We start from the raw sequence: 24626 nt of genomic DNA, 5'->3' as shown, positions 1-24626 counted from the left end.
AAATTAGATGGTCTATTTATTGGGTTGTCCGGAAAGTCCATGCCGATTTTTAGTAAGCGGTACAGAATCTGAATATATCGGAATGGTTGAAAACAAATAACATGTGGACATCCCTTAGAAGGTGGAAAAATTGTGGAACAAAACGTTACCTATATAATTCAATAAATATATATCGAAATTCAAACGTGTCTTTGAATGTTTCTTAAAAATTGCCCCGAATTTTCTGGACAACCCAATATATAAACACTGCCACAGAAAATAGTCGAATGCAACTCACGAAAGAAACTTTCGGGACAACCTAATATAAAGTGTGAAAATTATCAGCACTTCCAACTAATCGAGTCTTACTCCAAGATACCTCCGAAAAATAGTCCCCTCCCTATATGTCTTGTATCATAACCTCGCTACACGTCATCCGACGACCAAGTGCGCCAGTTTTCGCCAGCCCTCAACCCTCCTCACCTTTCCCGAATCAGAAGAAACGAGCCGCGAGTCGCTGGAAGCGCTAATAGCGAGCGCGTCGAGCCACCCATTCCTATAATCGGTTTTTAGAAATGAACCTCGCGACGGTAAATACACATCGTTACGAAAGGAGCTCTCTGCCCCCCTCCGCTCCTCCGTCCATTGGAGAGCTTGTCTTCCCGCTTAATAGTCAGTATCAGCAGCGAACGCGAATACACGATGTGCGAGGATGCAGATTGCATACACGCAGCGCATAATACAGCTTAAGGGACAATGCACCCTCTATACGCGCGCTATATCGGAGATGAATGTGATTGAACGGCACGTTGAGTTTCACTGTCTCTGTTTCGCCGTTTCGCCCCCGTGCTCGCGACGATGAGCGCACCCCCGAGCGCGAGTCGCCCATCCCCCCGATTCGCGGACTCGCTCTGTCTCTGTCCCCCGCCGCTTCCCGCGCACGGTATTATGGTGTAATTAGGCAATAGACTGTACGACTCGCCGTGTAAAATCCGTGAAGTGAATGAGTCCCCGTATCCGTCGTCGACGGGCTGAATGCCCGCTCGTACAAGTGTGGACGCCCCGCGGTGACATTCGACGCGCGCATTGTGAACGTGCCTTTCCTCGTCGAGAGGGTTCGTTGTTCGAGCCCCGGGACTCCTCTGATCCGAGTAGTTTCTCGGTTTCGGTGCCCGAGAACTCGGTTCCGTGGCTCGGTTTCGTGTCGCGGAGTTGCCGATCGTTCGCCGGAGACTGTCCAGGTGTTTGATGGGGTTCGATGGGAACGCCGCGTCTCGTCGGAACCGAGAATTTCACCGTGAGCTTGGTTTATTTAAGGGTGCTTGGGAGATGTATTAAAGTAGCCGGTGTTTGTTAAAAATCGACGCCAATGTTGACCGCGATTTACAGTCAGTTTTAGTGAAAATCAACGGATCGTTGCCGTAAGAACCACTGAGCGAGATAATTAGGAATTCGGTTGAAAATTAATGACGAATCTATACTTAAATATTTGGCCATTAGTCATACTCACTTACAAACAATTTTTATTTAATGTTCACTATATGATTAGTATCATTGTTGATACGAACAGTCTTATACGAGGTGATCTTACACAAGAAAACACCCAAAGTGATGGTAAAGTAAACGTTTTGATGGACGCAATCGCTAATTACTCGGCGTGGGGACGCTATAAGGGCGGAAGTTGAGATTTAGCTCCCAGAACCTTGGAATTGCGTTAACGTAAATCGTTTCACACGCCTCGAGAGGCTTTGCTAAGATCTACAATCGTTTAACAGCCAGTTAACTGCGCGTATTATTCACGTGTCGTTAAGCACTCTTGGATTGCGCGAATGTTAAATATACATACATGCGCGCGTTAACGTTGATCGATAGAACGTCTCCCAATTTTCTTTCGTGCACGTAAACTGCCGTGAAAATGAATCAGGGTAGCTTTGTCGCATTTTTAGTTCTGCCTTCCATGTGATGTCAGACATGATGTCGGTTATGATGTCAGATATGGATACATCGTGAAATTGTGTTTTCTGACTTATCCATTTTTTCATTGCTAATTCGTGATGCGTTATTTGTTGCAATGTATATTACAAAAATCTTTAGTAGAGGATGTAGAGTCAGAATTAACGGATCGGAACAATGCGTTTTTCAACTACAACATTTTCAGAAAGATGGCATTATGCTTCCAGAGAAATGAAGAAAGATAATAGAGTAAAATGGATTATACAGGGTGTCCCTGTACGACTGAGACAATTCTGAACTACAATTTCCTTTGCAAAAATGTCGGATGGTGCCTCGTTTTTGAATTATTAACGAAAAACCACAGACCAATCACAGCGCCCGAATAGCGCGCGCTGAACCGCGAGAGCATAGCCTCGAGCCAGGATTGGCTGGCTACGTGCCGTCTGAGGGCGCACTGCTCGAGCGCTGTGATTGGTCCGTGGTTTTTCGTTAATAATTCAAAAACGAAGCACCATTCGACATTTCCGCAAAGGAAATTGTAGTTCAGAATCGTCTCAGCTACGTCCCATTTCCGGTTCTTACACTAATTCTGGGACGCCTTGTATATAACTCAGTAACGTAACATGAAACATAAAATATTGTCCACGTATTACTTACTGATAAAATAAAAGAGACTTTTGGAACAACCTAATATATCCTCCAATAGCTCTGAAACATTGCAAAGCAACCACGATACATCGATCGGTCCTTGTTGTGATTCAAAGTGTGATCGACGAGTTCGACTAAAGTCCTACGGGCAAAGTTCCCGTCAGGATAATTCGCGCCACGGTTCTGCAACCCTTCAAGTTCTTTAACGCGTTGGTAACAACGCGAAACAGTAGGAGAGGTTGGTATTATACACGCGGATGGTAATAGGTTCCATATCCACCAGCTACCGGCGCATTATGCTTTACATTTCCGGCGAAACACTGTTAATGGCACCGCCACCACCACCGCCGTCGTCATCGCCGCCGTCGCACTCTAAATCCACCCCCGTAATACAAGGCCAAAACCCGCAGGAATTAACTGCTCGCTCGCGCTGCCGTACGCAGTCACTTCCGCAGCTATTCTATTTCGCTTACACGCATTAATTAATTATTTCATCAGAGGATACAAACGCCCGGCGTTTATCTGATCCGATGGGGCCGGGAAAGCGGTTCGTTAAAATTCAATCTCCACTTTTGTTCGCGGTACAACCGATATTGTTTCGTTTTTGTCCGGTTCGATAATGATGCGTCGACGATGTCGAGCTGGATTATCTATCAAATAGAATTTAACACTCTGCGGTTCGAAATTTCGGAATTTAGTACATTTTTATAAGAAATGGAAAGTAATGGAAAGTAATAAGAAAAAAAGCTATTCATTGAAGGCTGTAAAAGAAGCTGATAGAATGGAATTTTTACAAAGATATAGGACGGCATTTGAATGACAGAAACACGCATGAATGAGAAACACCTCCGTGTTTTATAGCGAACACAATCGTTTCCGTGTGAGATTTTTACGTTAACAATGTTTGGGAGTTAATGCGACCGGATGAAGACAGAGCAGAGTTGGAGTATACTAAATCGACAGCTTGGCGTCTTGTAAACATAAGCCAGCGAAATCTTGTTTGCGCTCAGTCGCGCATAATCCGAGGTAATCCTCTTGCACAATATGCGAGTGCGATGTACTTTTCTCCCTTACTGCGACACTCTCTCCTTTTTTCTCTCATCGATCTGTTTCCCTCGCCCTTCCGCGCTTTCTATCGTTTCATTGCGGTCTCGTAAGTTATTCTCTCGAAACTGTGTTACTTAAAGTGTAGAGAACGAACCGAGGAACTTGCTATTATTCTGTTAGGTTGTCCCGAAAGTTTCTTTCGTTTTATTAATAATTAATAGGTATATACGCAATATTTTATGTTTTGTGTTACATTACTGAATTGTGTACGATTCATTTCGCTTCGTTACTGTTACAGCATCAATGTCTAAGAAATTAGATTATCTATTTATATAAACACTGCCACAGGAAATAATTGAATGCAACTCGCGAAAGAAACTTTTGGCACAACCTAATAAATGTTAGGAGAATTAGGTGTAATTTGTTGTATTGAACCTCTTGTATTAACCTGTTGTAAAATTCAAGACAGATTCAGTTAGATCGATTTAATTCGTGTCGAGTTACATTGCCTTAATTCACGTTAGATTCGATTATCACAGATAGATTTAAGTTATCACAGATTTTCAAAGTGACTTAAATATTCATGTTATCCAAGTATACATCAAACCTATTTACGTTAACAGTCTAAACGTATTGTAAAATCCAAGTTAGGTTTGTTCAGAGACATTTGAATCGCATCTTTAATATCACTCACCCTCGAATAATCTCTGTTCCTCAAGCATGAACAGTGTACCGCGAGTTTCAAGGACTGTCATGGTTGTTTTCGTACGTATCACGACGAAAAGAGTCGCGGCCTTTGATACGTCCCGTATTCACGCGATAACCGGTGTTAAATCATCAATTCACCTTGTACGCTTTGCAATCGGTTGAATAAACTGTTGTGTTGAACCGGTAGTCGCGTTTCGTTTCCCGTTCTACGAGCATTCATTCTCTTGTCCCATTGAGACAGCTCCCTCTGTCAACCATGCTCCGACACGCGAGGAGAAAAATAACGATTTCAGGATTTATTACGTCCTAATTAGATCATTACTGCAGCGTTTTCTCTTCTCGTGGCTCACGAAGCTATCGCAAGCTGGGCCATCCTCTGATACAGTCTGGATTTTTTCTTTTATAAATTACAATGTTTATGCAACTTCGGTATAAACTAGATTGTTTATACAACTATCGCACAAACTATCTCCATATAAACTATATTCTTCGCGAAATTCTCTAATAAACTACATTACTTCCATTTAAATTTCATTCTGTCTGTAAATAATGCAGTGCATAAACTACATTGATTCTACAACTTCCGTATAAACTATCTCGTTTATATATCGTTATAATCGCACTACAACCCAATTACTCCCAACGCTCAAGGGTCCCAACCTCCCCGTCCCCTCGCATCTGAAGACACCCAATTAAATCTCTGTTCTAAAACAAATTCAAACTTAATTCCGCCCCCGCGATCCGATACGTCGTTCCGCGTATGCAGCATTCGAGGTCGTTGAAAATCCGCGCCAGACGCGTACCTAACTTCCTTTGTAATCCGGCCGAGAGTTGACAGGTCTCGCATCGGGATCAATCCGTTCGTATGCTAATTATTACAACGAGCAGCGCTTTCCGGTCCCCTTCCCAGCGCGTTGCACGTTTCTCCTTCTCGCTTTTATTCTGCTACGCTGACAGGTTTAGTGGGCGTTACACGTGTAAGTAGTTTACATCGTCAGAGAGCGCGAGAACCCGGTAATTACGTCGCTCGAGAGCCGCCGGTGAACGTCACCGGGCGTTCAGAACGAGGCCTCGTGTATCTAAGCTTTTAAAAGGGATTTCGCCGTCCGCGGAGAAACGCCATTGTGCCCCTTAAAGCTCTCTCTCCCGGGAAGAAGCGATGCCGATTCTTTTGCTCAACAAGTCGTGCCCTTTCCAGAGCACGCGGAGCCTCGTTACGATGGAGCCAATTAGAACGCGGGGACACCTTTTCAATGTTACGGTGAGGGAAACATCGCGCCGACGTAATTACGATGTTTCCTGTCATTGAGCTCGATGAAAGTATATTAATTAAGCGTGATCGCGACGCAGACCGAGGAGCAGACTTGCCGCGAGCTCTACGCAAAGTATGTGATATACAGAGGACTCGGAACAACGAGAAACGATTTGCGGGGAGAAAAGATGTATTGCGATTCTTTTTTAACCTATTCGCATCACACGGTAAAGTGGAAGGTTCGTTTTTGTCAGCGACGTTATATTTGAACTCGACTGCTAAGTAAATTGCGCGCATATATATAATAATTATGCAAATAGGTTAAGAGGTTACACCACTTTGCCCACCTGAATTTTCAGGCTTTCTCAAGAATCTTTATTGCAAACGATAGCATTATATATAAGCGATAGCAGTATTGTATAAGCATTCAACTAGAAAATCACTTTTTATTTTTTTTTTTATTTTTCGGGGTAGACTTTTGAATCGAAGACCGTTGGGTCACCCTTGCGTAAAGTTGAGTTTACACGAGTGTCGTTGGCTGCGATCTTGTTTCTCGAAGGTACTACGAAACCGATTTAGAAAAACTGTACGTGGTTCGATCACAGCTATAGAAGAGTTTATCTCCTTTTTTAATTATACTGCCGTCACGTATTGATTTTGAACAAGGTCCACTTATATGCTAAACTAAAAGAACTAAGAAATTTAAATTTATGTGAAAAAAGTATCGTCAACAACTATTGTATACAAATCGGTAACTAACGAAGCAAAGACTGAAACGAAAATCACCTCGCTATAAGACTGTATCTGAAAGAATTTTCTCAAAATTCTACCATAACCTCTCTTTCCAATAATTATACTTTTGTAGGTACTCCGTATGCGTGAATAATTTAAATCGAATATGTATAATTAACGAAGCAAAGGCTACAACGAAAATCACCTCGCTATAAGACTCTATCTGAAAGAATTTTCTCAAAATTCTACCATAACCTCTCTTTCCAATAATTATACTTTTGCAAGTACTCTGTGTGCGTGAATAATTTAAATCGAATATGTATAATTAACGAAGCAAAGGCTACAACGAAAATCACCTCGCTATAAGACTCTATCTGAAAGAATTTTCTCAAAATGCTACCATAACCTCTCTTTCCAATAATTATACTTTTGCAGGTACTCTGTGTGCGTGAATAATTTAAAAAGAAAGATGTATAAGCGCGAGCCACACTGTGTAGGAGATTTTCAAATGGGAAATTGGATTGTTTCAGTGACCGGAAGTGCCCAAAGGCCCGAAGATTCTGCCTTCGCAGCAGCTGGGCGCTGCGGTCGCTCCATGGCCGGGCGCCACCGGCCTCCTAGCCTCTGTCACCGCTGACGATATGGCACACAAAGGTAAATTTATGTGTCTTTCATCTGTTTTACGTTCCACGAACGATAAAATTGCAAATGGCCCGTGCGATGTACATCCCCGCCGCGGTAAAGCGCGAAATAGTGTCGAATTACGATGTCGCCAGTCGCTGTCGTCATCTCGGTTGGAGAACTTCCATCGGAGGTTCCAGTGAATAATTATAACACTCGACTGCTGTCGAAACTAGCTCCTGGCAATCATCAACCTTAAGGAATCACTGACATACTCGCCATATATTGGTTGATTTTTGAGAAATAATTTATCGAATCGCAAGTTTCTCTTTGTTGAATAGATTAAGTAGTTGAAGCTGGTTTTCTAGAGTCAAGAGGTTGGCAAAGCCCTTTCCATTGAGCTGATATACGTGGTTGAGGTGTAATATTATTAAATGTTACATAATACACCTCTGAACTTGTTAAGAATCTATTTGTTCGAATTTAATGTAAAAGAAATGACTACTTCTCGGTCCTCCTGATATCATTGGTTCGATCGAAAAATTGCCTCAAGATACCGACACCTCGAAAATCCAAGCGTAGTAGTTCGTAATAGTTCGTATACTTTTGATAGGCAGCGTGTGTCTATGGTTTCGATGAATGCACGGGCCAGGCGTTCGAAGCGAGGCCCGCGAAACTCGTGCGCGATGGAAATTACAAATTACAGCGGGCGCCGCGCGCTGCGAACTCCGGGAATCCCCGTGAAGCCGAATCGAAACGTCCGAGAATCAAGAGGGAGACGTTCAGTTGATGGCTAAGGCGTTTAACCCCATTAGTCCTGAATGGAGGTTCGCCCCGTCTCCGTTCCACCCCTTCTGCCCCCGTGATGTCTGTCGCTCTTCCCAGTTTCACCCTGTCGTTCGCTCTCCCGGTCGCTCGAGCTCTCTTAACACGAGGGTCCAAAGAGGATGAACAGACGACGTCTCAAGGCTTTCTAAAGTCGGCGGCTCCTGCCTGAAACTGGCTGCTCACTTCACGTATTGATTTCCATTCTCTTACGCCTTCCGACACTCGCCCTTTTCCGCGGCTCCTCTCGGTCCTTGCGCGAAATCATCCCCCTCTGGCCCGGACTCTGGACGAGGATGACGCGGAATCCGTCACCCTCCTCGCGCGATTAGACCCAACGAAAACTAGAAACTCGAGCATCGCTGGCTGGGGTTGCTCCGATGCCGCTTTGAGAGGTTGCAATTGAAATTTCGTGGTACTTTATGTGGTTCGAAAGGAAGGATGTCGAAGATGGGGAACGTTCGAGTTGAAATTTTCTCTCGAGGCTATTAAAGATTACGCGATTCGACACTTGTACTAATAAATACAAAATCCTTTGCCGGATATATTATTAAATGTCTGCACTTTAGGAAAATGTAGAAATAAAATCGATACATAGAAAGTTCTAGGCTAGAATACCCCCTTAATGCCATTTAAAAGAACTCCAAATTAAATCGATCGATTGCTGTTATTTCACAGAAGCTCGAGTATCGTGGCTCGTGCGAGATTTATTCGTCTGTAAAGAGTGAATCTAGTAATCCCATGGATTTCAATGTAGGTGGAGTCATACAATTTGAAAATAGAAAAAATTGTTGCCAATTTTAAATTGTGAGCGTCTCGGTATCCGAACGGTACATGTCTTTAAAATCTACCCACCTAATCGATCCCTCCGATTTCTGCAGTATTCATTTCGTCGTACCTATCGGTCGTCCCGGTATAAGAGGATTCTCCTTCGGTTGAGTAAAGTTAGCCGTGTTGTTTGCAATTCTGATTCCAGACGGTCTGGCTGTTCACAATAGACACGGTGATCGTTCTGTTAGACTCCAGCCTAACTCCAAATGGCCTAACTCCTTGCATATCTCGTCGGGATGAGATTAACCATTTAAATTGACGTAAATATATAATTATACAGCAGCAATATTCCCAAACGTTTCTCCGACATTGTTTTTAGAACCCGAGTACTGACGATGAAAGAAGGTCGATAGTATATAAATTTTCGTATCTCTTTCCCATTCTCCATTATTTAATCTAATAGGTATTAGATTAAATTGTTGTGGTTGTTTTAATTTTTTGTAGACTTCCAGAGGGAGTACATGTTCTGTTGCTTCAGTGGCTGTAAATGTAAGTCCTTCTAGATTATTTTGTTAATATTAGAGTATATATTTCAATAGTTTGGTTGCTTTCTTTAATTTGCCTTTGTGTTTGTGTTTTATCTTTCATTTCCAAGTTAGCCCTTTTTCGTTAATAGTGCTTTCACTTTTCTTAATATATCATTAACGTTTAGTCCTTCTTCTAGGACTTGACAGACTTAACCCCTTAACAGACACAATCTCAACGAAGACAATTTAATTTTCTTCGCGCCTCCGTCAAAAAATGTATATAACACGAAGAGATTTGCAATTAAAAATTTCGATGGCAAAGTTGCTGCCCGTTCTGATCCATTAGCAAATTAATTAATGAATTTATAGAGTCCTCGTTTCGCGAGCGGCGCGGCCACGGCGAAAACTTGTCAAACTTCCGAAACTCACGGCCAGAAATTACAACCAAGTCTTCGTCGTTAGTCATGGAGTTACTTAACAGGATCCCCAGGTACTCCGTGAACACGAATGGTTCCAAAAACTTTACCAAATGCAATCTCGCGGATGTTTCGAACCAGTATCCATCGCAAGATAATTATCAACGACGAAAGATGTCCCCAAGTCCCACTGCGAACGAAAGAATTAACCACGAATAATTACAATCGTTTTCGAGCCAGAACGAAAAAGGACACTGTGATCAGGTGTTTTTGAACCCATGAATTTTATTTCAGCAAAAATTCAAATTTCTCGACGCGCGACAATTGCCGAACTTCCCTTTTGAGGTAGCATTGGATGCTGAAATTACGAAATGCCGAATTATGAAACGTTACATAAATATCAATCACGAAACGATTCCGGCAGATCGAATAAACATTGTTACGAAAAGAAGAAATACTATTCAATTTAATTACATGTCCAAACAATAAATATTGTTCGACACTAAAGGTACGAAAATAAAATATATTAAATTGAACTGTATGTCTAAACACTGCCAGTCGGTGAAGCGTTACCTAACAGTAATTCTTGCGTAGCAGGAATAAAAACGTCACGCGGAAATGCGTTTGCAATAATAGACGAAGGCTTGGCTATCCAGAAATAGGGAATAAGAAGGGCAACCTGATTTTTCTCCCGCGACGCGGGGGAACTGGGAACACGATTTGTATCTACGATCAATCAAAACCCTCGGTCTCTTGGCATCGTGGCCGTCGTCGTTCCATCGGAGCGATTCGATGAGCTAACGCCAACTTAAACGCTACACACTCCAGTGAGCCGCACTCGGTCAGATAACTCGTGGATTTTCGAGCGTCGCGGCTGATCCTCGCTCGCTCGCTCACTTGTAGATTCTTCGATGATTTCGTTCTCGTCGACCATTTAACCTTCGTTTGTTTGCAAATTCGTCTGCTGCAAATTTGCTGAAGATTCGATACGTTATTAAAACCGATATTATAAACCCTTAACAAAAAAAAAAAAAAAAAAAAAAAAATAACAATTATTGACAACGCGCCGTTATTGAGATACAATTAATTACAATCTGAAACTGTATCTTTGCCACGATCATTTCTCGAGTATTACGAAAGTATTTGTATATACACGTATTGATTTAGCATGGAAAGTCAGTGTCTCTACCTACTGTAAATTAGAACAGTTTCAATTGTAAAAGGCAGTAGTAGGTGGGGGGGCATGTAGACTTGATACGTAGACTAGATATGTAGACTAGATCTTTCGTTCGCAGTGGGACTTGGAGACATCTTTCGTCGTTGATAATTATCTTGCGATGGATAATGGTTCGAAACATCCGCGAGATTGCATTTGGTAAAGTTTTTGGAACCATTCGTGTTCACGGAGTACCTGGGCCACCCTGTTAAGTAACTCCACGACAAACGACGAAGAATTGCTTGCAATTTCTGGCCGAGAGTTTCGAAAGTTTGACAAGTTTTTCCCTTCGTCTGGTGACCAAGTCCACGTCAGGCGACCGGTCCACTTGGAATTAGGCGAGGCTACTATATCCCAGGTTCGCGGGAGAAATCACTCGGGGGCGACGCGTCATCGGGATCGCAACAAAAATCCCCGGAAGTTTGGGAAATCGTTCGACCTCCGGTTCCACCGCGAACAGTCGGCTGTCAACGCGGCGTCTCGACGACGAATCATCCCCTCCAGGCTGGCGCACCCCCAACGGAGCTTCTGGTGCTCGTAAGGGATCGACGATGGTGGCAGTTAAAGGAGAATGGAAGCGGTGGGGCGGCGGGAGGGCGAAATAAGAATAAGAAAGGATCGCTTGGCGCTACACGCTCTCCTTCTCCATCGCCTACTGTTCCTCTCTGTCTCCGTCTCGCTGTTCCTCCCTCTGTAACAGGGAATGGGGAACGAGTCGTGAAGGCGAAAAAAGGAGGCGAGGGGGGCCAGGAGGGGGTTCCTCGAAGCATTGATCGTTTCTGAATTCGGAATAGACGGTAGCCTCGCGAGGCGCGTCTTCGCATGGCTCCGTTCCCCGTTTGCGGAACGACGCGTTCAAGGGGGTTCGTTCGATGCGTTTAACCCCGCGACGAGACCAAGGAGGAACGGAGACGCGAGAGGACAGGTGAAGGGAACAGCGTACGACCGAACGTTCGGTTTCGTTCTCAGCCATCTGACCCATTAGCTGCTAGACGAATTTACAGGGTTTTCCCTTGGCCACCAACATTCGATACAGGTGTGAAAATCGAGGTTATTCGTGCTTAATAACAACCATAAAGACCGTATAAGGAGTCCTAAGAGCTCTTTCGCACGACGATACGCGTACGCAGGATACCGATGGTACACATAATGTTATGGAAGCGTTCAGACGGCGAATCTCGCGAGATACAGTTTCGCGATACTGATTTTCGGTATCCGCGGTTGGTCGGCCGCTGGCAACTTTTTCCGCGTCTGTGCATTTCTCATAAAAACATTTTAGACATCCGATAATAATTGAAGAATTTACGTGGATCGTTACAAAGTTCTTCGAATAAAATATGAAAAGCTCCCGTTTCTTCTCTTATATTATTAATAGGACGAACCAAATATTTTCTCTAAACTTTTCTCCTTTTAGAAACCTTCTTCCTTTAGAAACCAAATGGATAAAGCTTCAATCTCGTCCATTATTTCAGAAATGTTTTCACTAACTAAGAACGCGTGTTTCTCAAACGAGAAGATATGTTCAACTGAAAAACAAATGATCAACACCGAGCTACGAAATTAGTTGGATACAGTATCGCATAAGTATCTTGCTAGCAGATACGTATCGCATACGCGTATTGCGATACGCGTATCGTCGTGCGAAAGAGCTCTAACTGTGTAGCGTACAAGTGTTATCGAAATCCCGAGCTTGAAGTTATGAATATTTCTACCACTCGCGGCGCAAGTGAGCGCAGACTACGATATACATTTGTATACAATTTATCCACAGATAATCTTCAGATTGTCCTGCACTTGACCAGCAGACCATTTGTTATAGCAAAATACATATGAATTTTTCGAGGCTCTATCATCTATGTATTATTGTTACAACATCAACATCTAAGAAATTAGATTGTCTATTTATATAAACACTAGCGCACTAAATAATACAGCGGAAATTACGAAAGAAACTTTTGGGACAACCTAATAAAAACAACAAAAAATGTTGTGCATTCCGAAGTTCTAGAATGTCGCACTACAAATGAATCCAAATTCTACGATACCTGTAAATCGTCACGTAAATTCGCGAGCGCAGCCGAAATTCGGTGCGTATCTCGGTTGAAAAAGTCGTTTTGGGTCGTAAAGGGGAGCAAGAGGAGGGGCAAGGAGGTCGAGGATGCACCTTTAAAATGCTTCGTTGTCGCGCGAAACAGATGGAACGGTTCTTTGATATCCCACCCCCGCAGTCATATCTCCTTGGACGTTCCCCGGGTGGTGCTCTCTCATTTAATTAATTCGTAACCTGCCCCGCCCCCCTCCCACATAAAGATGCCGACACCCTCAACTTTTCTTTTGCGCGTAGCGAGCGAACGGACGGCTGAAGAATTCCACCTTCAAAGCTCGCCACCTCCGTCCAACGGGAAGACCTTCGCAGCGGTAGCTTCCTTTTCTGCTCTTTATGCCTCGCCTTTTTCTTTTCCATGTTTTCCTTTTTTTTTTTTCTTCTTCGCCCCTTTCGCTTTTGTTTCAACAGTTACGACACTACCGTTCGCGAGACGAACGGAGGTAGACGAGCCTCCGTGTTTGTGCAGCCGAACAGTTGCCTGCTCTCGTTCCTTGCCCGACGCGGAGGAGGTTGTTCTTTTGTCTCTCGTCGCCTCGTTCTTCTTCTTTTCCCGGACGAGGCTTCTCCCCGGTGCAGAAATGTCCGCTTCGTTTGGCGCCTCGAAGGACTTCGACAGTCGTTACCATTACGTGACAATTAGAACCGCTTTGTGCTCGCGGCTTGCTTTCCCGCGTTTTCCTTTCTTTTTTCTTTTTTTCTTTCTTTTCTATTTCGTATCGGGCGTCGTTCGTTAGGGGCGCAGTCTGGTTCACGGTTGCGTTCTCTGACGGGGGGGGTCAGTCGGACCCTGGTCGAATTCGACGCCAGTTTCGATCGCGATACGCGGACACTTTTCGCGAAAATCGTACGGTTCGTTCCGTAAGAATTACCGACTCGGTACAGCGAGAGAACGACGGATTTGAAAATGAATGACGAATCTATATATACTAAGAAACAATCTCTGGATACGCGTTGCCCCGTCCGCGGAAGGATTTCTTGCTCTCGTTTTCTCTCCGGAAGCCGGAGGACGAAAGCAGAGCCGTAGATTTTACGGCCATCTATCTATCGAGCCATTCCGTACGTGTGCTGGGTACACGTTGAATTTTCTCTACTCCTCCCCCTCCCCCTGGGGGGTGGGCAGGGGGCACCAACCGTGTTGTGCCTCTGTATTGGACTACGAATTCCTTGGAACTACCCTCTGTCGGTCTTCCATCTTTTTCAGGGTGGACCGAGCCACCCGCCGAAATGTGCCAGCCACCCGTTTCTGTTTGAAGAGGGAATTTTACAGTCGGGTACACTTGATGCAAGACGCGCAGCTCTGTCCGACTATCTCGACCGACGGGAACTCACCTACGACTCGTCATCGTCGCCATCATTCTTTCCTGGACGCAATTAATCCTTCTATTCCGATTAATCCTGCCGTCTCGACTACCGAACTCCCAAAGAACAATGACGTCCAGTGAATCTACACGAATAAGATTCAGGGCATTTAAGGATGTGTGGGAGGCACTATCGAAATACACAAGGTGTCCCAGAATTAGGGTAAGCACCGGAAACGAGGGTAGCTGAGACGATTCTGAAATATAATTTAAAAAAAAAAAAATTAATTCTGAAATCAAACATCAAAGAACCAAACGTAAAGGAAATTCATGATTCACAGAAATAAATGTACGATTACGTAGTCTTCGCTAGTGTAAATAATATTGGGTTGTCTGGAATGTTCATGCCGACTTTTTTAGTAGGCGGTACAGGTCTGAATATATCGAAGTGGTTGAAAATAAATAACATCCGTACATCCCTTAAAAGGTGGAAAAGTTGTAGAACAAAATGGTACATGTATAATTCAATAAATATATATCGAAATTCAAACGTGTCTTCGAATGTTTCTTCAAAAATTGCCACGAACTTTCTGGACCCCAATATTTCAACTCAATATTTAATTCTGGCAGAAATTTTCCGGAATATTTGTTTGGCAGTCTACGCGTTAGTAGTAACGTTCTCGTATTCTTTCCGAGTATCAGTCTGGCGGCCAACGTGACAACAAAAATCGAAACAGGATAAAACTTGAAAATTTGGTCAGATCTTGATACTGGAATATGAAACTCACGTATGAAGTTTAATTCGAATCAACTCGGTAATCGTGTTAAAAGTGAAGTAAATTTAATTACGAACAATCTCGGTAGTTACTTCAGCGCGAGAATGTCGAGAGAGTATAAAAATGAAATGCGCACAGTTGAAGTTGGAATTTCCGAGCCGGGGCTTTATATTTCGAAAAAAGAAAGGAACGTAGGAGAAACGAAAATAAAAGTGGAGGGGCGGGAGAGTACATTAGTGTGGAAGCTCATTAACGCGATGAAAGAAAAGAACGAGTGGCCCGACGACCCTCGCCATTGTCAGGACGTGAAGCTATTGCGATGGGAGTTTCATGGATTCTCCACGGCCGTCGCGAATAATGTCCCGATCGTTTCACTGATTTAACGCGGAAAAGTGGACGGAGAGGCCCCGGAAGACGTAGTGCGATTCGGTGTTCCCTTTAATACTGCCTCTAGCCGGGATTTATGATGTCTCCTCGTCCTGAATTCTACTCCAAATTATCAATTCAGTCAGGACAACAGGTAAAGTCGAGCTAGAGGATACTCCTAGAGAAAACAACATATGCCAAGTGTCGATATAAAATTATTAGATCGAAGATATATCGATTGAATTTATGCGTGATGCTTTTATTCTTGATCTCGATCTAGAAACAAGGAGATATCAGCGATTGGCACGCGCTTAAAATTTTGTATACCGGTGGAAATAAAGTTCATGGGGACCTAATCATAATCATCCATTTTGGACCGAGAACAACCCTTCGATGTCATTCTGATAATTCGTATTTTTGCTAAATTTCTCTAAAACCGTCAAATATATCGAACAAATTTTAAATATAAAATTTCATGGTTAGTTTCCACCACTTTTGCATGTTACAGCCCCTGAGAACGACAAAGATGGCTAGGGTATCGATGAAAAAAAATTCAATAACGAAAGGTGCAAACGTTCCACAAAAATATTTCGAAAAATACTCGTTCCTCGAAAAAATATATTTGACAACATATTTCGAGATTTTTGTTTCAAATATTTTTTCTCGGACTACTACTACTACTACTACTTATTTAAATATTTCAAAGTAAAATTGTTATATATATATATATATTATTTATATTATTATATTTACATTTATTATATATACATTTATATTATATATATACAGCATGATGCATAATTATTTCACTTTATAACACTTCCCACCGAGAAAGTAATTTTATTTTAATTTCGTAAAATCTGTGGTTAACAGACGACCACTGTTTGGTCTCTGAATAAATATTTAAACAGAAAAAGCAATGTTTTGATCTCGCATCTAGAACCCCTCGAGCGAAACCGAAGAGAATGATAGTACTCTAGAGTAACTTAGATCTCTTTAATCCGTGTTTTCCCCGCGAGGAAATAATTCCCTTGATACGGCAGTCATCGCGCCACGTCCCATTCCGACGGCAGGGACGAAAAACGCGGCGTAAACCGCCTAGGAGGGTGGCGTCGAGAAAATAGCGACGGTGTGAAAAGCTACCGCGACGACGACGCGGACGTCGCCATCGCCCGTCGCTTTTGTCTGTCGTGGATACGAGTTCTCGCGGCGGCGCGGGCTTTAATCGACGAGAGGAGTTTCCGAAGTATCCGACAATCCAAAACTCTGCCTTCGGCACCCTCCGCCGCTTTATGCTTGAAAACGATTCACTTGTCGTTAGCTTTACACGAAAATGTCAAATTTAATCGGGTATTCTAGCGTCGAGAGTCAATTTTTAGTTATTTTCGAGGATTATTAGCGCGACTGTAACACCTAGATTCCTCGTTCATCTCGAAATGATTTATTGTTAATTTATAAGGAATTTTGATCAAAGGTTTTTCACTCATATTTATTTATAAGAGTGTTTCTAACGCAAATATAATACTTAGTTTCCTCATTTACATTAAAATGATTCACACAGGCTTTGTTTATAATATTCTCATAATTCCCTGACATCCTTATTAGGTAGGTAGTTATAGTAGAGGACTTTAACTAAACTTCCCTTGTTTGTTCTTTGGTTAAATATGAATTACGTGAGCTTATTCCGATTTAAGTTTACCACTTCAGTTTTGAATGTTGAAACGAATGTTGATCCTATCCATTTATGTCTGAGAAGCTCGTGCATTACTATGTTCAAGCGTACAAAACGACGAGACTTTTCGAATGAGCCAGAATCGGGAGAGGGAGCAACAAAAAAAAAAAAAAAAACACGTTGGTCGTGCTGAGTAAATATTTTGACAAACCGCGCGAGGAGGGGGGCAATGGCTTTGGATACCGACGGGTGCGTCGACAACTGTCGACCTAATTTTCCCCTAAACATTTCCGGAGATTACATCGGATTCTCATTGTACTTGCCCCGTGGACGTTGGATTTGCTCTTTGATCCGAGAACCGTGTAGTTTTTGGATCGAGGAGAACGGATATCCTTGATACGCTCCTCCCTATTGATTCCCTGCCGAAAGACACTAAAGATTCATGTTTCGATAGCTGTAATGTCTGCTTAAGGTAGCTGTTGAATTTGTTTAATGAAGGAATTTAACAAAACTCGGCTCGATTGTTCTTTGGTTAAATGTGAACTATATAAGCCTATTTCGATCTAAATCGACCACTCCAGTTTGATGAAAAATTACATGAAATTTTGTAATTTTAACAGAGATTATGGGGATTTTCAACGTGAACTTTTTCAATTTAAATCGAATCGCATTTTAAAAGGACTTGGACTCCCACTTCGTGGCTTGGTCTCGTAATTACTGGAAGCCACCAACCAAAAGTAAACAAGTTCCCTGAGTACGTCACCTATAGGTTCCCTGTCCTCCCACAACCCTCTCAGGGCGTCATAGCCCGTCACCTATCGCAGAAAAGAGCGACAAAAGAAGCACGCGGTCAACGGACAGCCCGGCCCGGCCTCGTTACCGAAACGAGAGATGTGGGTCAGGCTCGCGATCGACGAGATTAGCCGAGTCGTCGGGACCTGAAGAGGCTCTGCGGGCAGGTGTGCGGGTGGAATCGTTATTATTGTGCGGCGAAACGGTCCCGAACTTTCGGAACGTGAAGTGGAGGTGAACCACTCGAGGGGTCCTTTTCAGAAAAAATGTTTTAACCGACGTTTAAGTACGAGAAACGAGAAACGCGGAACAGAAGGAGGATGAAAGGAGGGACTCGGACGGAGAACGAAGAGGAGAGTTAAAGAGGAGAGTTAAAGAGGAGAGTTAAAGAGAAGGAGCGAGAGCGGAGGAAGGAGTGGGTGGACTCTGCACAAATGAACCTTTCAAAAAATCGGGATGAAAATCCTTAGGTCGCCGAACGACGTCATTATCGCGCCGTTTACTAACGATCCTCACGCACATTTTCCACGGTGGTGCGCTCCGGCTGGACCATTTTTCCCGGGCAAACGAGCGGGAAACAGAAATTCCACTCCACGGTTTTGTTTCTCGCGCGGCGCTCCGATAGTCGGGGCTCGCGATTTTACTTGCGTCATTTTTAAATGGAAATAACCTTCGTTTTCATTTACAAATTTATGATAACCGACGGGGAAAAAAAAGTGAAGTTACGTCATTTTGAAATGACCGAAAGTAGAACAAAATATCGCCAGACTGCGGATTTCATACATCTATAATATAAACTAATAGTTTTCACTTGAAATGAAATTGGCATTTTAGGAAATTGCTGAAAGTTTGGTATGTCATGAATTTGCTTCGTCAATAATTCTAGGCTAACTAGCTTTATGCTCGCATGAACCACGTTGTAGCAATTTTTTTTTTTTTAAATAAGTTCCGTGAGTCATTTATACGAAGAAATAAATGTGCTCCGTCAATTATTACAATTATAACACGATACAAATTCCTCGCGTGACGAATTATTCCCGTTTTGCGCGGGACGTAAAGGGTGCCAGACGCGGAATAAAATGCAACTTGGTGCGCGTTTACGATTCAAGATGGCGTCCATTGGAGGGTGGTTTCCGAAGGATGTAGGTCGACAGTTCCACCTGTGATACAGTGGCTGCTACAGATGAAGCAAACTGACCATTTACGCCTTTTTAACGATCCTCGGCTGCGAGTAAATTGCTGGTTAAATGCGAAAATGGAAGATGGCGTTCGGCCGGGGGGGGTCGTTTCTGAAAGTAGACGTAGATCGACAGCTCCACCCGTGGTATTCCCACAGCTGATCATTCCGATACGTGGACTAATTATGTCAAAACCGTCACGGACAGGAATCCCATGGGAACAAGCAGGGCGCAACCACAATGCCAGGCCAGTCGATGTCATTGTGCACCTTGTACGATTGTGCCTGTACGCCTCTGTTAAAGGGCCCCTTCCACGGCTTTTTATTTCCTGGTGGCGCGGTTCGACCCTTATTTCGACGTTTCTGTCTGGGGTCCTTGCGTTTTTCGCCAATAACCGACGGAAAATAGGGACGGGGGGCGGCGGACGGGTGGGACCCCCCTTGCGCCTTGTCGCGTATCGAGAAAAGTCCCTGGCAAATGTCGATCGCGATTAAGCTTTTCTCTTTCTCCGCGGAATCACGCGCAGACAGTGGATTCGCGTGGATTCCACACTGGGAACACATGTCGTTTCTCATTGTCCAAAGGATTTACGGTATTTTTCTCCCTTTTTACGAGGCCCCGCTCGGTTTCCAGACCGGAGGAAATTTCGCCGTTCCGAAAATACTGGCTCTTCGGAATTTCTCGAGGTGAAGATAAAACTGGAACGCGGACGAATGTTCGCCAATGGAACTGGGGTAAAATTTCTGATGTAAATATATTTATCACGTTTTCAAATAATAAATAGCGCTCCTGAAAAACCCTTTGGATGGTAGGCGGTTAAAGTAACGTAGCCATTTAAACGAATAGTTCGATGCATGAAATTATCTACGTGTTGGATTGTCCGGAAAGTTCGTGCCTATTTTTAAGAAAAATTCAAAGGCATATTTGAATTTTGATGTATCGTATATTTATTGAATTATATATGTACCATTCTGTTCCACAATCTTTCCACCTTTTAAGGAATGTACACGTGTTATTTGTTTTCAGCCATTCCGATGTATTCAGATTCTGTGCCGCCTACTAAAAATCGGCATGGACTTTCCAGACGGCCCGATATTTCGATTTCGAGTTTCAAGCATATACCGCGAACGTTTACTGAAAATAAATAAAATACGTTGAGGAAGACGACGATATTATGTTACAATTATAGTAATTAATGAAGCAAATTTATATTTCGTATGAGTAAATAACTCGGAGAACTTTTTTTGAAGAAATTCCTACAATGTGGTTTATGTGAGTCCAAATCTAATTATCCTACAATTATTAACGAAGCAAATTTTGTTTCGCTATAAGTGAAGTTGCTTGGTTTTTCTAAGTGCGTAGTTGTCACTCGAGTTATTGCACTGAATCCATACATGTCAATACAATTATTTATATTTTTCTTGACATTACTTTGTCTCGCATAACCCCTTAATTTTGGCTTATCTCGCGTTATCGTAACTCTGTACATTACATTTACGTTAGTCTTGTGTTTTGTACACGTATATTAGAGCCTCCCATTTAGCTAGGGTACCCCGGGGTTGCTAAGCCCGTACTGTAGCTGCTTACTCGCACGCTACAGCCCCTGAGCTGCACTATTAGTGAATAATCCAATGAACTCGTTTAAAAAATTGCTACAATGTAGTTTATGGAAGCATAAAGCTAACTCGAATTATCAACGAAGCAAATTTATTTTTCATACGAATAAATAACCGAAAGAACTCGTTTAAAAAAATTGCTAGAATATGATTTACGCGAGTCTAAAGCTGACTATCCTGAGACTAACTGGACGGAAGTGTCCCGCAGCACCAGCCGAAGAGTCGAGGTAAATAGGAGGGCACCCTCCGCATAGGATTCTCATCGGATCCAATTGAAAGGATAACCGTGCGAAGAAGATGACAGAAAGCGATTCGCGTTATCTCGTATCTACCAACTGCACGGTACGTCTCGAGAGACGACGAGATTGTGCCGAACAATGCCCTCCTTCGATCGTTATAATCCGATTCTATGATCCGCAGCCAGTTTGTTTACGCGCTTTTGTGTCGGACGATCTGATCGGCTGGAAATTGAAAGTAAGGATGCAAAGGACCGCTGTCTTCTCCTTTCCGTCTGGGAAGTTATCAGCGGTTCCTCGATTCTCGTTGATGTCAAGATAACGAAGGTAAACGGAGATGGCCCGGGCGAAGACCAGCCCCTGACCGAGTGGAAATACGTGTGGGTACGCCGCGAAGGCTGCGGACGGACCTTTTCCACGTTGTGCACCCGGAGAAGCGGCTCTGACAGATCCGTTGGCGTGGAATAACGCGTTTACGAGCCCTTTGTCCAGTCCGCTTTGGGCCACGGCCGCCTCGTGCTACCGCCGCTCTGCTACCGCTGTTGCTGTCGTCGATCCTGATCCATTCCCCGACCTTTCAGCCCTGGGGTACAGGTTAGCCTCCAGGTAATTGGATAATTCGACCCGGGAGAGCGTGCTCCGGCTCTACGGAAGCCCCGGTTGCTGCGTACCGGCCAAAGAGAACGCGATTACCCGAAAAATCGCATCCCAAACTGACGGACAACTCGATCTCTTATTCACGTATAGGGAACAAACATCGTTCGCGAAATTCCCATGGTACTAGGAAGTACTTGTCGATAACACGGAGGACAAAGTTTATATACAATCGGTGTAATAAGCACTCGTACAGGAACCAATTCGAAATAAAACTCGGTACATCTATTTTATTAATCAATTTTAGGGGAAGAAATAATTAACCAGCATTCCTACATGATTTTTTGTTTTTAACCATTTTCACCGCAATCTTCACAAGTATTCAGAATTGTTTATATTAGGTTGTCCCAAAAGTTTCTTTCGTCACTTGCACTCGGTTATATGGCAGTGTTTATATTGTTAGAATAATGTTCGAATTCCGCGCCTCCTTCCATGTACTTTCTGTTGCGATGCGAACCCTCTATGCACCGTTGTGCAGTTTTGCGTGTATATATATATATATATATAGTATTTTATATCTTTTTATTCTTTAAATATATGTTTATTACAAGTGTAATGGAGTCTGCTTAACTCTCCACAAATTTCCCAACAAAAATCCTCGACATATATAAATAGACAACCCAATTTCTTCGATGTTAATGTTGTAACAGTAATGGAGCAAAATGGATCGTACGCAATTCAATAATGCAACATTAGACACACGATATCGCGTATCTGTTACTCATTAATGAAATGGAAGAAACTTTTGGGAGAACCTGATATGTATTTTAATGCGTGCGCCTTACAGTATATTTCTTCCTCTTTAACGATTACAATCAATCGATGACAGAGTAGACTGAAACGAATATTACTGGGCCTGGCGATCGTAACACCGGAGAAACGTAATTTCGCATCCGGCAACCTCGTACGAAAATCAGGTTCGTCTCTGTCTACTAGGCAGTGCCTAGCGCCGACCACGGGCCCAGTAGTAACGTAAACAAGTGTATTGTACCCCGAGCACTCGAAATCGGAGCAAGTAAACACGCCGAACAAAGAAGAACAGAGGAAGATAAGTGAGCATCGTCGTCGAATTGTATCGTTTCGAGTGTCATCGAGCAGTCACCTTGCGGCCACGTCTCATTTGGAGTTTGCAAAATGGCTGGCGGGACACTTACATTCGCGACGCCGAGGCCTTTCAGAGGCATCGGGTACGTCCCCCCGAAAGATGGTGTGTACATCTGCCGAACAGTTGATCTTTCCCCTCCGCTCCGAACAGGCGATCGGAGATGAATCGAGTTGTCAATGGACGGCCATTAATAACGCTAATAACTGTCGGGAGCACGTTTTCGGGAAAAGGTCGAGTCGTCGAGTGCCGAGGAGGAAAAGAAAGAATGAAAAAGCAGAAAAAGATGAGAAAGAGGGGAGCGAAGCACGGTAGTGCGCTGAAGAGGAGCCGACGCGCGGGTCAAAGCGGTAGATTGGCTACAAACAGCGACACAACAAATACTCGAGTCCTCATTGTGTTCCATTCGCAAGGACAGTCGATGTTCTCGGGATGCTGACAAGAACTGAACAGGGGGTACAGGCCGCGGCCGGAGGGGGGGCCAGAGGAAAGGACCCAGGATGAATCCTCATTTTGAAAACATGTCCGCAACAATGAGGCTATTATGACGATCGTAGCTGTCGTTATTCATGCTCGTTGCTTGCTCCCTCTTTCCACGGACTTTTTCCGGAATTTTTCATTTCCATCCTTACCTGCCGGTCAGTCTCGTACACCGCTGACCCTCGTCATATCCACTCGTCGGTGTCTCAATATACCGTGGCGGGGACGTGCGAGCCCCGAGTACGGGAGATGGCCTCTCTTTTCGCCGAATGATCTCACCGACAAAGTAGGCCATACGACATGTACAAGAGTCACAGCGATGTAGGTTCGTCCAGTTCAGCTCCAAGTAGCCAACCCTCGGACAACAGCTTGTCACTGGCGTCTAAAGGGGCCACTTACGTTCCAGTTATTTCGTCAATTACTTTATCGTAAGGATACAGGATCGAGGATTTATTTACTTTTCTTGTGAATCAAAATTCATTTTATTGTTTGAAAATATCTTGTTCGTTTAAAAGTAACAAAGAAGATATTTCCAAAACATTTCGGTAGACGTAGAAATCTAGCGATTTTTTAAGACTTTTAAGAATTACAACGAACGCTCGCTAGATAAGATCTACGAGAGCTTTTTCAATGAAATTGTAGCGTTTTGTAAATATCTCACGAAACATGCAGAGCTAAGGAAAAAGGTATGGAAATAATTTTGTAGAGAATTAAATTCTCGACCGAAAATGTTCCATCCGTTTCATTCAAAAACTGTGTATTCATGAAGATATTTCCAAAACACTTGGCACGGATCTTATCTAGCGATTTGAAGAATTAGAACGGATTATACACGGTACAATATGAAACCTGGTACGTCGACAGGAAGCGTTCGATTCCCTTATCGCCGTTGCGGACCAATATTATTCTCGGCCTATATCCTTGTCGCATTTAAAAATGACCGCAAAGCAAACTAGATAGATCGCGGCCGGTTGTCCTCTTTATCCTCTTGAGCGATTATCCTCGGTGGTGCAGAAACGTTCACCGCGAGGTACTCGAGGCCAAGTGGGCATCCCTTGACTCCTCCCTCTTCGAAGTTGAGGAGCTTGAAATGGTTCCAGGGGTGTCTTGTTCATTCATTCTCCGGAAACACTTCTGCGCAGAGCCGATTCAGATACCAACAAGCTCCCACTACCAAGATGAACCGACCTTAATCGTCTGTAACCGTTTGTCGTCTCACTTTGGAATGCATTGTACCAACTCCACGGGCTGTTTCCACGCTTGTTGCGAACTCTCGAGAAGTTCGCGGAGCGAACAATACTCGGCAGAATGACGCAAAATGACCCGGGATAATGGGCGCAATATCGGGGACTTGCACGATCCAGACCGGCCTCGCTGACAATGAGTCCTATTTCCCTCGATGATCATTCGCCGCGGTCTCGGAACAGTCGACGGAAACTTTCGAAACCGTTAAACGTGCAAGCTTGAGGTAAATGTCGAGCGTACCGTGTTAACTATGCCGTGTTACAACTACAAAATGTTGCAAAGTAACACGGGTCTTTTCTACGAAATTTGGTTCTTGGGACACCGTTGCTTTACAGAGTACAAAATTTTCGGGCACACTTTCTACTTTGAACAGTAAACATTGTGGAGCCCTCTTTCTACTCTAAACAGT

At 43.5% G+C, this 24626-nt stretch overlaps 1 protein-coding gene across 2 annotated transcripts in view; it reads left to right on the top strand.

The window, feature by feature from the left end:
* LOC128880005 (paired box protein Pax-6-like) overlaps positions 1–24626 on the top strand; it is a 97384-nt gene that overhangs the window by 4232 nt on the left and 68526 nt on the right. For both annotated transcript variants that reach the window (XM_054129611.1, XM_054129610.1), the window contains exon 2: positions 6850–6973. In XM_054129611.1, the coding sequence (XP_053985586.1) occupies positions 6961–6973 (13 nt within the window). In that variant the 5' untranslated portion in view covers positions 6850–6960. The remainder of the gene's footprint in view (positions 1–6849; positions 6974–24626) is intronic.

This window comes from Hylaeus volcanicus, chromosome 7 (genome assembly GCF_026283585.1).
Source record: "Hylaeus volcanicus isolate JK05 chromosome 7, UHH_iyHylVolc1.0_haploid, whole genome shotgun sequence".
NCBI classification, from domain to species: Eukaryota; Metazoa; Arthropoda; class Insecta; order Hymenoptera; family Colletidae; genus Hylaeus; species Hylaeus volcanicus.
Note: the sequence above shows the minus strand (reverse complement) of the source record. Positions and strands in the feature narration are given on the sequence as shown.